Raw genomic sequence first — 14607 nt, forward strand, 5'->3', positions numbered from 1 at the left:
CAACCCGCTTGATGCCCTCGGTCCACCTAGTGGGGGTTCGACCAACACTGCGATTTCATAGGCTCTTCGAACTATGTGGCCTGCCCATTGCCGCTTCAGCTTCACGACTCGCTGTGCTACCTATGTCAGTGACTTTGGTTTGTCTGCGGATCTCCTCATTTGTGATTCGATCACGCAGAGAAATCCCAAGCATACTACTTACTATATAAGTAGTTTGATATTTCATACTTTTGTAATGTGGAATCCTAATTGAAATAAAAAAATAATTGTCAGAGGAAATTTGTTTATTTTACTCAAAACCACCTATAATTACCTGAAATAATTACAAGTAGGTACTATTATGCTGTATTTTTTTACAATTTAAAGTAAGTGCAGTAAATAAATATAAGTGTAGCTTATCCTTAGGAATAGTGGTAAAATTGCATTTCACAAAGCTTTAGATCACATAATATTATATATGTATTTAGTAGGTAAGCTTGGCCTGGTAATGGGCTGATAATAATGAACCACACACACTTATTGCAATTCTAAAATCAAACCTATATCCTTTTGATACAAAGTTTAATTAATAACAACAATAAATACATAATTTACATATAACTTATTGTTATTATTGTATATTTTTATAGGGCCAGACTTAAATGAAAAATGCAGAAGTAAACATTTAATAATTATCTTTATTAAAGATTTGAATCAATAAATTTTTATTTTCCATCATTCATTCAATTAAGATTTGTATATATTTACTATTGTTATGGACTTCAGAGTGAGTGACCACCTTACAATACACTGCACTCACTCCTACTACTTCAATATTAAATGCTGCTGACTTTTCAAGGTATGAGGGTCTTCCAATTACTGTGATCTGAAAACTCAGATTTTCAAGGACCAAAGTATTCTCAGTATTCTTGGTAAAACAGTATTCTCAGAGCTCTTCACTGCTATTCCCTGCCATGATAGCCGGTTTCTTTAAATCTGTGTATAGGGTCCTCCGGGGTTGTTTATATGTATACCTATGTGTGACATCAATACAGCTTGACTTTTGGCATTTCTGTTATTTCATAGAACGCTTGATGGACTGCACCTACAGTCTGAAAATAAACATTATGTTAGTTACATTTATGTAGGTTATATATTTCCTAAATCAAAACTAGATAGGTATACCTAACATTTATATAGGTTAGATTACAAACAAACAAACTAATTAAATTCTTCATCATGAGTATGTTAAGCATGAGTCTCCTCTCAGAATGAGAGGGATAAGGTCCTCCACGCTGGCCCAATGTGAATTGGCAGACTTCACACATGTAGAGACAATGTTTTTCCTTCACCGTATGAGACATGTAATATACATTTAAATTCATAAAATTCACATAACTGAAATGATTTGGAGGTGTATGTTTCAGACAGCATTTGAACCTACACCCTCCGAATAGAAGGCAGAGGTCATATCTACTGGGCTATATGGATTTTGACCTACTCCTAATTTATCTATACTAATATTATAAACAGGAAAAATTTGTTTGTTTGTTTTGAATAGGATCTGTAACTACTAAACTGATTTGAAAGATTCTATCACTGTTGGGAACCTACACCATCATAATCAAAGGCAGAGGTCATACCCACTGGGCTAATTGGTTTTATATCTACTCCTAATTTATCTTTACTAATAATAGAAACAGGAAAGATTTGTTTGTTTGTATATTTTGAATAGGCTCTGGAACTACTGAACCAATTTAAAAAAATCTTTCACTGTTGGGAAGCTACACTATCCCCGAGCTCTATAGGCTATATTTTATCCCCATATTCTTACGGAAATGGGAACCACACAGGGTGAAACCGCGCGGCGTCTTCATGAACAAAAAATTATTGATAATGAACAAAGGTACGTACCTGATAACATCCCGTTTCATAGAATCGAAGTGCTGCTAGAATGTATAATACTAGCGGTATTGGTATTCCTCTCTTGGTCTTCTGTGTTCATTCTTCATCAAACAGAGGCATATTATGCCTAATATGAGAATCTTTCGTACATTCCATATCGCCATAGTATTATACTGGGTTTACGCAATTGCGAATATATATCTTGGGCACTGATATAACTCGCTGTTTATAACTTCATTTATAACGATCCGAACGTCCACTTTCTAATAAATAAATCACGAATAACAACAAAAAAAAATGCCAGGGGATGGTTTGGCTGACAAATATCGGTAATTCAGCAGTCAGCCGCCAGCTCCTGTCAAATGAGGGGTTTCTTTTGTCTATGAAACGCGTAGGGATTGAATTCGACACATAGCGGCTGAATAATCCCCTTAGGGGCCCCCTGCTACGACTATGAATTCCACCGTAAGACACGAACTTGTCATGTCTTATACAAGCCATTAGAGTCACTACAAAAATATTTCTCAAAAGCTCTTAAATTTTTGAAATAAACGAATTTAAAATCAAATTATATCTATCTATCTATTAAATGAGACTAGCAAACCCCCCGCGGTTTCATCCGCATAGTTCCAATTCACGTTAGAATACGAGTATAAAATAATGCTTACTCTACTCTTTGATAATAATGTAGCTTTCCATCGGTGAATGAATTTTAAAAACCTTTCTGTGATTTCGGAGCCTATTCGTAACGAAACAAACGAACAATCAATCAAGCAAATCTTAGTTTTTCTTTCTGATATTAATATTAGCTGAGATTATTGTTTTTAAAGTTAATAATAAATATTGCCTATTAAATTTAACAAAGTCGTCCAACAAAAAAGACGTGCGACAAAAAGTCTCCAGTGTGTTAATGACCTTAGTCTGCTCGTAAATGAATGACCCGCCTGTGCCCGTCTATCTACCCCATATGCCTGCAATGTTATAAATTTTAGCTTCTTAGGTAAAAACTGTGAGCTTAATTTGTAATAGGTAAATGGCTTATCGTTGTAGTTTATAATTAAATTATGCTAGGTACCAGCAGCGAGGAGTCTGAACAACCCGATTCCTAGCGGCTTACCTTTTAAAAATCCATACATGCACGTACATATTCATAATTATAATTTATTTTATACGCTCGAAATAGGTATACAACATTACCGCAGCATTACTACAATATTTACAATAAACGCTTGCGGGCATCACTAAAAACACATGATCGGGTTACCTATTACAAAATTTCAGCCTTCGCTACTGCTAGGTACTCGTAGTTAATTTCTGATTCGAAATCGAAATGATGAAATTCGAATCAGAAATGAGGAGATCCGCAGACGAACTAAAGTCAGTCCATCGGCTGATAATGATGATGGTGATGATGATAATGAGGTAGATTAACCAGTAGTTTTACATTGGGGAACATTGCTGCTCCGGAAGGGTGTAAATTCGAATTCGATCCGAACTCCTAGGCATGCACCTCCAACTTTTCAGTTGTGTGCATTTTAAGAAATTAAATATCACATGGCTTAAACGGTGAAGAAAAACATCGTGAGGAAACCTGCATACCAGAGAATTTTCTTAAATCTCTGCGTATGTGTAGTCTGCCAATCCGCATTGGGCCAGAGTGGTGGTCTATTGGCCTAACGTGTTTTTCGAGGCACGGGGGTGCTACCAATTTCCCAACTCCAAGTTGAGATTTTTCCTATGATCTCCTGGGGGTGCCCCAGGAGAATGAATTCCACTCTTAGTCCTTTACTTTTATTGAGGCTTTACCCATTTGTTTGTGAACAGTTACGCCACGAGTTGGAGCGAGTGATAAGCGAGCGGGACCGGCTGTTGGCAGAGAGCTCGGAGCTGGGTGCGGACAAGGCCACGCGCGAGTCGGAGCGCGCCGCCCTGCGCGCCGAGCTGAGGGAGGCGCGCCAGAGGGAGCAGCGCCTGCTGCAGGACATCGGCGACTTGGAGGACGAGAATATATCCTTGCAGAAACAGGTCTCCGCGCTACGGTCGTCACAGGTATGTTTGCTCGTTGACTTTGAACGAATTTCGTCTATTTCTTTGTTTATTTTTCCGACTGTAATGATATTGTATTGATAATATTGCGAATCTAATAAATAGAAACCACTTGTAAAGATTAAGTATACATGACATATGCATCCGAGACTTAAGGTCGCTAAGTATGGGCCTCATAATAAGGCTCAGTCACTCAGCGGGTGTATATCTGCGTGATTGAATCAGAAATGAGGGTATCCACCCACAACAAGACCTAATGTTTACATAGCTGAACAAATCACATATAATATTATATGTACCAATAATAATATAATAACACTGTACGAGTAGCTTTATTTCTTTCCTCTGGCAGTTTTTGTCAATACATGGATGTCCTTTCGTGTGTGTGCCAATAGGTAAGCTGCTATGAGGTTCGCTAAAATGAGGGCAGCATCCGTGATGGTTTTGTATGCACTGTATATTCTTAGAGCTATTGTTTCTGGGCATTTAGCGCCGTGCTGACTGCTTTCAACTGCTCATTACTTATCAAATGCCTTGGTGTTGCACAGGTCGAGTTCGAAGGTCTGAAGCATGAGGTGCGGCAGCTGCGCGAGGAGGCGGAGAACGCTCGCGCCGCCGCCGACGAGACGGCCGCGCTGCGCCGCATCGCCGAGCGGCAGCTGGCCGAGGCGCTGGAGGCGCTGCAGGCGGAGCGGGAGGCCAAGTTCGCCGCCAAGAAGGAGCTCGACGCGCACCTCAGCAGGGAGGCGCAGTTCAACATCACCAACCTGGCCTACAGCATACGAGGTGTGTACTTGATGTACTGTCGCTGCTGCTGCTGTAATATTGATTCGAGTACAGTCAGCAAAATATGTCAATCTCTTCCATTCGCTTCTATCATTTGTCAACTTATCATCATCATCATCATCATCTCCTTACCCTTATCCCACTTAAGTGGGGTCGGAAAAATATGTCAATCTTTTCCATTCGTCTCTATTACTCGTCAACTCATCATCCACTCCTTTTACACACATGTCCTCTTTCACACAATCCAACCATCTCTTCTTTGGCCTTCCTCTCCTCTTATGTCCTTGCACTTTTCAACTTATAATCTACTCCTTTTACACACATATCCTCTTTTACAGACACCATCTCTTCTTTATCCTTTATTATCTCTTTGTCATCATCCTTTATCATCTCTGTTTGAGCGTTTCTTTCCTTTTGTGTCCTTCAAGCTTCAACATTCTTCGGGTAATATGACCTTCATTCATCCCTCAGCATTTCTTTCGGACTTCTTATTGTATACTTATTCCTATTATAAGTTTTTGCTAAACCACAAATCCATCTCAACATACGCATTTCGTTTGCATGCATTGTTCTACTATTAAACTAGCTATTAATTTTAATAGAAAAAAATATGTATAGGTATGCCAGAGGAGGGCACGGAGTCGGAGGGCGAGGCGGGCGCGTCGGGCGCGGGCGAGCTGGGCGCCGAGCACCACGCCGACCTGTTCTCCGAGGTGCACCTGCACGAGATCAGCCGCCTCGAGAAGCAGCTGGAGCAGGCGCACAGCGAGAACGTGAGTCGATACTGGCTGCTGTTGATGGCTGCTTGTTCATTAGTGTAGAGTCCACGAGAATGTTCGTGACATGTTTTACATGTTGAATGTTCACTGGGGTGAATAAAACTTCCAACTTGGGCTGTTAGAATGTTTAATGTGTTGCTCGTACAATGACAGGTTTGAGAACAATTATGCATACAAGAATGTTCCATAAATAAACGTTTGCAAAACAATTGATGTATATTTCATCCGAAGTCCTTAACAAGTATATTGAAATTTACTTAGATTAAATAACATATAGTCTTTAGTAAGATCTTGCATTGCATTACTGTGATTGAGCGTCCCTGTGAACCGTGTCGTGTGGCGCAGGCGCAGCTGGCGGCGTCGCTGCGGCTGGCGCAGAGCGCGGCGGAGGGCGAGGGCGCGGCGGCGGGCGCGCTGCGCGCCGGCGTGACGCGCGTGTGCTCGCGCGTGGCGGCGCTGCACGCGCTGCACGCCGACTGCGGCCCGGCCGACGAGCGCGCGGAGGGCGTGTCGGCGCGCGCCGCCAAGTGGCTCACGTGGTGGCGCGTGTCGGGCGGCGAGCTGGCGGCGCTGCTGGCGGCGCTGCGCGAGCTGGACGCGCCGCCCGACGGCTCGCCCGCCGCGCTGCAGCGCGCGCAGCTGGCGCAGCTCAGCGACCGCGCCGCCGACGCCGAGCTGCGCTGCGCCGCGCTGCAGGCGGACGCGGAGACGCTGCGCGCGCTGGCGGGCGGCGCGGGGCGAGCGCTGGCGGCGGCCGCGCCGGCGCTGGCGTCGGCGGCGGAGGCGCTGGCGGGCGTGTACCACCACGTGTGCGCCGTGAACGGCACGCAGCCCGAGCGGCTGCTGCTGGAGCACGCGGGCGCGGCGGACGGCGGCGAGGCGCGCGGCGACGAGGAGGCGCTGGCGCTGGCGGCGGGCGAGCTGGAGGGGCTGCGCGCGGCGGGGCAGGTGGCGCGCTACGCCGACACGCTGCTGGACCAGCTCACGCACCTGCGCGCCGCGCTCGACACCGCGCTCGACTCGCGCCTCAGGCACCAGCCAGGTACGTCGCACGCGCGACTCTTGCGAATAGTGAATGACATCACAGTATATGTGACTGCCACGAATCGAGCCCACAAGCCAGTTCTGCTCCAGGAGAATGAAAATAAATTTCGAGAAAAGCACCGGTTATTTATATGTAAATGTTACAACAAGCTTACTTCTATGACAACAGTCTTCTCTTTCCTGAGTACCCATAACTTGTCTAGAGATACATCCTCATCGAACCGAACCGTATCACTAAACCGAAGTCCGGGCCTCACAGGAGGCGCCCTTAGAAAGTAGTTACATGCCTTTAAGCCCTCTGGTTTCCCTCCGGCAAAGATTCTGCTCTCGACAAAACTCCTCGGTGATACATCTACGGTTCCCTTAAGGAGACTACCGTTAAGCCTCGACAGCTTAATGGTAATGAGTTCAGAGAATACCCGCCCCAAATATTTGTCGACCCGCCCCAAATATTTGTTGACCCGCCCCAAGTATTTGCCGACCCGCCCCAAGTATTTGTCGACCCGTCCCGTGTATTTCTGGACTAATTGAGGGGATTGGGAATATTTAAAAGATGTGGCAAAAGTTATTAAAAATAAAAAGTAATATTGGGACACTAAAGACACTAAATTCAAAATAAAAAAAACGAAAACAATTTTGAGATTGTGCATAGCAAAGGGATTCAGAAAGTTTGAAAAATACTTTCCCTAAAATTTAGAAGGTTTTAAATAAAACATATCACAGTAGTACCCTTTCATACATGTACTTTTGTATTTAATATGTGTTTTTGATTCCAGCGCCTATCCTGTCCTTTTCCATTTTAAAACCTAGAAGTTTGATGACCACTCCGCTAAAATTTTACAAAAATTTGAATTTAAAAATATTAAAAAGAAAACAAATGTCCCACAGACCTAATGAAAAGTTAAAAAGTCTTGAAGGAATGATTCAAACCGAGAAGGAAGGCTTATGTCGCCGACGAACTGTTAAAGAGATTGCAAATTATTTTGAAAATATGTCGAAAATAAAATCAGATAATGAAAGTTTTGTTTTACATGAAGATTCAGTAAAGAAAATAGTGAAGAAATCTTCATTTTCGTTAATTTCTAAATCTATTCCGTATCAAATTGCTAAGAATTCAACCTTCGATTTTGGTAGAAAGTCAAAAACGTTGCGTTGTGACATAAACTTGAATTTAATATGGAAACATGCAACTTATAATGGAAAAGGTGTTTATTTCAAGAAGCTTAATACTTTGCAAAGCAAAAGGAGTTTTAAGAATACTTTCAATGTGAGAGAGACATTGAAGTCTAGCCTAGAGGCGGGGATACTTATGTTGCAATATATTATGTGAAAAGTTTGGTAACAAATTTTGTAAATTAGTAGTTCCTGCAAAAAAATAATACTATGACTATTTATACTACTGTAGTTCAAGAGTCATAAAAACGGTTTTTTGAAGAAAGTATGCAGAAGTAGAATTTTTCATTCGGTCAGAGTATTTTTAGATAGAGTAGAGAGAATTTAGAGTTCACGATCACATCAAATAGCCACAATAAATTTTCATGTAATATTAGTAAATTCATGGAAGTACATGTTGTGATTTGCAATCAAAATACAATCAATTTCTTATATATAAATAAAGAAGATTTTTTTATCAGAGTAGAGTAAAGTTGAAAGTTCATAAATACTCTTAAAAGGTTATAATAATAATCTATACTAATATTGTAACTTCTACCTTACCCTACCCTACTTCAACCTTATCCCTACCCTACCCCTATCCTAACGTCACTCAATTGTTTTGCCTTCTTGGTATCTCTCCACTAACACTTGAACTTTATGGTATCGTATTAAAGTTCAAATGGATTTTTAAGTATTATTACGAATCCTTTGTATGGGAGTAAAGAAAAGTTTTTTTAGACTTTTCCATCATTGTTGTTCCGCAGGGTGTGGGTTCGAATCCGGTCCGGGGCATGCACCACCAACTTTTCAGTTGTGTGCATTTTAAGAAATTAAATATCACGTGTCTCAAACGGTGAAAAACATCGTGAGGAAACCTGCATAGTGTTTGAAGTCTGCCAATCCGCATTGGGCCAGTGTGGTGGACTATTGGTCTAACCCCTCTCATTTTGAGAGGAGATTTGAGCTCAGCAGTGAACCGAATATGGGTTGATAATGGGGATGATGACTAGGTTTGAATATATTGATTTTTATGATACATTCGGGTAAATAGAGTCAATGTTAACTAATTTATACATAAAAAGCAAAGATTGTCTGGATATTTGCAAAATAAATGAGATTATAAAATTTCAAAAACTATTAAAATTTTTTTATCGTAATTAGATGAAAATTTATACAGTTTTAGCTTCCTTACATTAAATGTGACATTTTTTAATATATGAACTATAAAGATAAACGCACAAATAACAAAGATATTAGTAATTTTGTTTGAACTCGCATACAAATCTAACGATCATTACATTGCCTATGACGTCATTTTTTCGAGCCATTTTGTATGGGGCGTTTTTCAGGGATCCGCGGCAGCGCCGCAAATCTGACTCTTTAAATCCCTGTAGCTCCGAAAGTAATGATCGCAGATACCCTGTTCCTTTTACAAAATTGCTTTACTATTAGTATACTCTTAATTTATATACAATTTAAAAAACTGTCATCATCCCTATGATGATGATGATTATATTAGAGTCGATAACACGAACACCCTGTCTTGCAGTGATGGAGGCGGAGGAGCGCGGGCTGGAGCTGGCCGAGCTGCAGGAGCAGGTGATCAAGCTGAAGTCGCTGCTGTCCACCAAGCGCGAGCAGATCGCCACGCTGCGCACCGTGCTCAAGTCCAACAAGAACACGGCGGAGGTGGCGCTCGCCAACCTCAAGTCCAAGTACGAGACGGAGAAGACCATCGTCACCGAGACCATGCTCAAGCTGCGCAACGAGCTGCGCCTGCTCAAGGAAGACGCCGCCACCTTCTCCAGTGAGTGCTGTTCTGTTTGTTCTTTACTTCAATATTAAATTTATTATTAGCAATTCATTCATTTATTCATTTATTTGTTGAAAATACACGCAGTATAATTATGTGTTAGACCATTTCTGGCGTAAAACAGTTACAAAGACACGAGTAATTAAAATAAATAAAGACAATAGCAATTAAATTAAATCAAACTTAATTGTGATGCTATGTTTAGTAATTATATTTTAAATGTCAAATATAAAAGTACCTAGCAAAATGTTGTATAAAATAAAATTGGATAATTAAATTAATAAATATACCAACACAACCTTTATGAAATAATACTAATTACAAAATATTCAATAACAATAGATTAAATCAAACTTGTGAAGGTATGTTTAAAAATAATTTTAAATGTCAGAATATAAAATGTATCTAATAACAGAATGTCATAAAATGATTTACAATGTAAAATAATAATTAAATTGTAATAGAAGGAAAGAAAAAAAAATAAATGCTTCGTTATCAGCCCATTTTTAACAACTATGTGGCCAGGCTTCGCTTTTTATAAGAGAGGATAACTGATTTGGACATTTATTCGCATATTGCTTCAATGGTTATCCCAGTATTACAGTGATTATCACAGTTTTTTATCATTTGTGTATTATATGTATATCTCTGAAACATTTCTATGCGTGTGGTTGGAAGCGTGTACTAAATCTCGGAATAGTGACAAGGATATTATATATAATGTGACATGATCTTGCATGGTGCTGCAGTAGAGTTGTGAACATTATAAAACGGGTAACAGATAGATATTCCTTATCAATTAACACTCTCTTTTTTTTACGTCACACTTCACACTAATATTATAAAGGCGAAAGTTTGTGTGAAAGTGTGTAAGTATGTTTATTCCACTTTAACGCTGCGGCTACTGAAGCGATTTGGCTGAAATTTGGAATGGAAATAGATTTCACTCTGAATTAACACATAGGCTACCCTTCAGCCCGGAAAATTCCATGGTTCTCGTGGGATCTGTAAAAAACTGAATTCCACGCGGACCAAGTCGCGGGCGTCCGCTAGTAATCGTATATGCCTCAAATTGAGCCGCTCTCCGTGCTTAAAGAGTGTGCAATATGTAATTTGGTGGTTGCAAATGGTTCTGGATCTCAGATTCTGGAAAAGTTAGGAGCCTGATATTTGGGTAAATGATATTTCAAAGTGTTAGCTTTGTTATGACTATACAAAATACATAATTTGTAAAACTTTTCTTGATAGTTTATTTTTTTGGAAAATACATGTTTTGCTCACATTTTGCTTTCGATCTCAGGAAAAGCAAACTTATTTTCTTAAATTTTTGTTTTGTATAGACAATTAGGTATATATCTTGACCATAACGAAAAACAAAATGGCCATCCATTTTGTTTTTCGTTATGTTGTTTAATTTACTTGCAATTAGGTAAAAATGGTTTTGGCACTCACGTCATAAAATTTGCGTCGCGCGTGAATCGCTCCGTGCTTTTCACTTACGTGAAAGTCATAATTCGGCGTCTCGTTTGCGCTTCGAATTTTATCCATGTCGTACCGACGCGCTGCGCGCTCTTAACAGTGTGATATAAAATATATACGATTGGATTGTTTTGCTCACATTTTGCTTTCAATCTCAGGAAAATAATATAATATAATATATAATAATAATTCATTTATTTAAAGTAACCAAGACTCATTTTGTTAGTAAAATTCTCTTATAAGTATGTTAATTGTGTATACCTAAACCTAAAAATTAGTAAATAACAATATTTCTTATTATCTATGTTAGTTACTTAAAACCTATTGTATTTACGAGAACCAGTGCTATGTCATTCCATTAGAAACGCCACAACAGTGGTTCACGTAGGTGCAGTCTAGTCTGCTGGCGATTACTGCCAAAATGCTGTTGGTACTGCCTCGCAGCCTTCGCACCAGGGATCCGCATCTTTTGCGCATTGTTGCATAAAAGCAATCAACTCTTGCTTCCGCGAACATCCCTGACGCGCTACAGTAACGAGGTAGCCCCATAATAGCCCTGAATGCATTATTGTACTGGATACGGAGAGCATTGTACGATCTTTGTGTATATTTTGCCCACAGGCTGCATGTGTAAAAAATAGTGCAATAGGCCTTAAATAATGTTGTCTTAACTTGCTGTGAGCAGCGTGCAAACCTGCGTGCAAGCATGTTAGCTCTAACTGACAATGCTCTCCGCTCCCTTTCAATATCCGTGTCGTCCTTGAGGTCGGGGGTCAAAATATGTCCTAGATATTTAAATTGGTGAACTTGTTTCAAAATTGTCCCATTTAGTACAAGCGATGGAACGTTACTTGGTAACTTTCCCTCAGCCTCAAAGACCATCACTTCGCTTTTCTTGGCATTATAAATTAACCCGTGCCTTTCCACATAAGCCTCACATATTGCCAACAGCTTACGCAGGCCACAAAGTGATGCACTCAGCAGCACCATGTCATCGGCGTAGCTTATGTTATTTACACAAACCCCGTCAATGTAACAGCCGATTCTGGTACCGCTGAGCTCACCCAGCAACTCGTCAATATATAGGTTGAAAAGCGTCGTAGAACTTAGCCCACCCTGTCTGACTCCACACTCCAACCCATAGGGACGTGATAACGTTCCCGCCCATCGGACATAATTGACCTGGTTTCTGTACCAAAATTTAAATATATTGGTGAGTTCGGGTGGTGCTTTAACTGCTTCTAGCTTCCCCCGGGTGGTGCTTTAACTGCTTCTAGCTTCCCCCACAAGATATCGTAAGAAACCAGGTCAAATGCCCTAGAAAGATCTAGAAAGCAGGCATAAACTGGAGTTTTACGCCTAGCATAGTATTTGACAGTATGCTTAAGACTCAATACTGCACTTTCTGTTGACAGCCCTGGACGAAAACCAAACTGGTTGTCATGAGGCTTAACTAGCTTATTTACTTGAGTGTTAAGCAAACTATCAAACACCTTAGCGACTATAGTAGCTAATGAAATAGGCCTGTAATTGTTTTTATCCGATAAGTCACCAGTTTTATTTTTCACAATAGGCACTACTATGGTACGCATCATCTCCCTTGGCATAAAACTGTGACTAATACAAATGTTATAGAGCATGGTCAGCACTCTGGGTAGATGTGAGCCAGCATATTGTAAATGCTCGATGCTGAGACCATCATGACCGGGGGATTTACCTCTTGTCATATTTTTAATAGTATGCGCTACATCTGCACATTTAAATACAATCCCCATCTTTTCGTTGATCTCAGCACTAAACACTGCTGGTTGAGAGAGACTGAGAGGCGATTGTACAGAAAAATGATCCACAAAGAGATTCGAAATATTAACGGGCTCACACACACCACTGACGCTCACGGGGAGGGCTGGCCTGTTATTCATTTTATTGGTGTTTTTCCAGAAACCACGAAAATTATTTTTGGAATGATATGAGGCCAGAATGTCCATTTTTATTTGATGTTCATGATCTTGACACCATTTTAGACGGGATTTGAAAATTCTTCTAGTCTCGCACATGTCAAGGTAAAAGCGACCTACCATTGGTTTACCGTACCACAACCATATCGAGAATTTGTGCCTGGCCTCCTCGTGTGCGCTCGCGACGTACTTATTCCAGCCTATAACGGTCTTCTTTACTACACGCCTCCCGCTTTCATGACCAATCACGGATGATTCCGTTAAGGCATTAACGATGTCGCTGTACAATTTCGAAATCACAGATCTATGTACAACGTCATTGCAAGCACGATCACAACAATCGCGCAGCTCACGTGGAAAGTCTATTAGCTTCAGTCTCTCATGACATTCCCTCTGGTATGTGAATATCTGTTGTTGGTTTCTCTCCCCCCAATATGTTGTTGTATTCAGAGAGTTGTTCGTAATATTTCTTTTAGGTACTATTCCATTTAAATTGCATTCTATCACCAGAGGAAAGTGGTCGGACCACAAAACGTCATAAGAAACAAAAGCATTATACACTGACTCAACCGCGGCCTCAGTAACTAAACAATGATCGAGCCACCGCTTGGAGCCATGAACTTCACTTATAAAAGTATAGATGTCAGATTGTAAACCTAGTATTTCGGTATCTATGCAAGTCCATTTCTGCTCACTGCCGAATTTAGAAAGTTCGTGAAAAAACAACTCAGACGGGTGCGCATTAAAATCCCCTAATATATATACACTGTTTTCACTGTATGCATCTATAATAGCACTCACCGAACCAAGCACGTCTGTGAAATCCATTAGATTGGCCACTGCGTCAGTGGGCATATATACACTTAGCACTAAAAACGATTTATCTTGTAATGACACTTTAATGGCACATATACGTGGGTTATCGCACTGTATCACTGTCACATTCTGGAAAATACTACGCCTCCATAGCAACGCGACTCCTCCGAACGGCCTTCCACGGACGATACCAGCGGATGTGTCCACTGCAGACACTCCGGTTGCGCTGAAATCCTCACTTATTGTGTCGAGGAAAGTTAATTCATCCGGCAGCGTCATCGAGTAAAAATATATGTTTGTCTGTCCAGGTCTGCGCGCCATGTTCGCGGCGCGCTGCGAGGAGTACGTGACGCAGGTGGACGAGCTGACACAGGCGCTGTCCAGCGCGGAGGAGGAGAAGCGCACGCTCAACCAGCTGCTGCGCCTCGCCGTGCAGCAGAAGCTGTCGCTCACGCAGCGCCTCGAAGAGCTGGAGGTGAGTCGACTATTGGCTGCTTAAAATTGAAAAAAATTTGACGGCCTCCGTGGCGCAGTGGTATGCGCGGTGAATTTACAAGACGGACGTCCTGGGTTCGATCCACGGCTGGGCCGATTGAGGTTTTCTCAATTGGTCTAGGTCTGACTGGTTACCACCACCCTACCGGCAAAGACGTACCGCCAAGCGATTTAGCGTTCCGGTAGGATGCCGTGTAGGAACCGAAAGGGGTGTGGATTTTTATCCTCCTCCTATTAAGTTAGCCCGCTTCATCTTAGACTGCATCATCTCTTACCATCGGGTGAGATTGTAGTCAAGGGCTAATTTGTAAAGAATAAAAAAAAAATAGGATAGGATATCCGTTATATAAAT

General features: G+C 41.2%; 1 protein-coding gene and 1 long non-coding RNA gene across 3 annotated transcripts in view; one reads left to right on the plus strand and one right to left on the minus strand.

Moving 5' to 3' along the window:
• Positions 1 to 14607, plus strand: part of LOC112047142 (protein bicaudal D) — a 32802-nt gene that overhangs the window by 16640 nt on the left and 1555 nt on the right. For both annotated transcript variants that reach the window (XM_024084144.2, XM_052887619.1), the window contains 6 exons: positions 3709 to 3933; positions 4479 to 4716; positions 5335 to 5489; positions 5841 to 6537; positions 9244 to 9501; positions 14069 to 14235. In XM_024084144.2, coding sequence (XP_023939912.2) covers positions 3709 to 3933; positions 4479 to 4716; positions 5335 to 5489; positions 5841 to 6537; positions 9244 to 9501; positions 14069 to 14235 — 1740 coding nt within the window. The remainder of the gene's footprint in view (positions 1 to 3708; positions 3934 to 4478; positions 4717 to 5334; positions 5490 to 5840; positions 6538 to 9243; positions 9502 to 14068; positions 14236 to 14607) is intronic.
• Positions 658 to 2345, minus strand: LOC128199198 (uncharacterized). Its single transcript, XR_008251863.1, has 2 exons — positions 1894 to 2345; positions 658 to 1091 (listed from the first exon to the last, which is right to left on the minus strand). It is a non-coding gene; the product is annotated as an uncharacterized LOC128199198 (long non-coding RNA).

The sequence above is a fragment of the Bicyclus anynana genome, chromosome 20 (assembly GCF_947172395.1).
Source record: "Bicyclus anynana chromosome 20, ilBicAnyn1.1, whole genome shotgun sequence".
In the NCBI taxonomy this organism is placed as follows: Eukaryota; Metazoa; Arthropoda; class Insecta; order Lepidoptera; family Nymphalidae; genus Bicyclus; species Bicyclus anynana.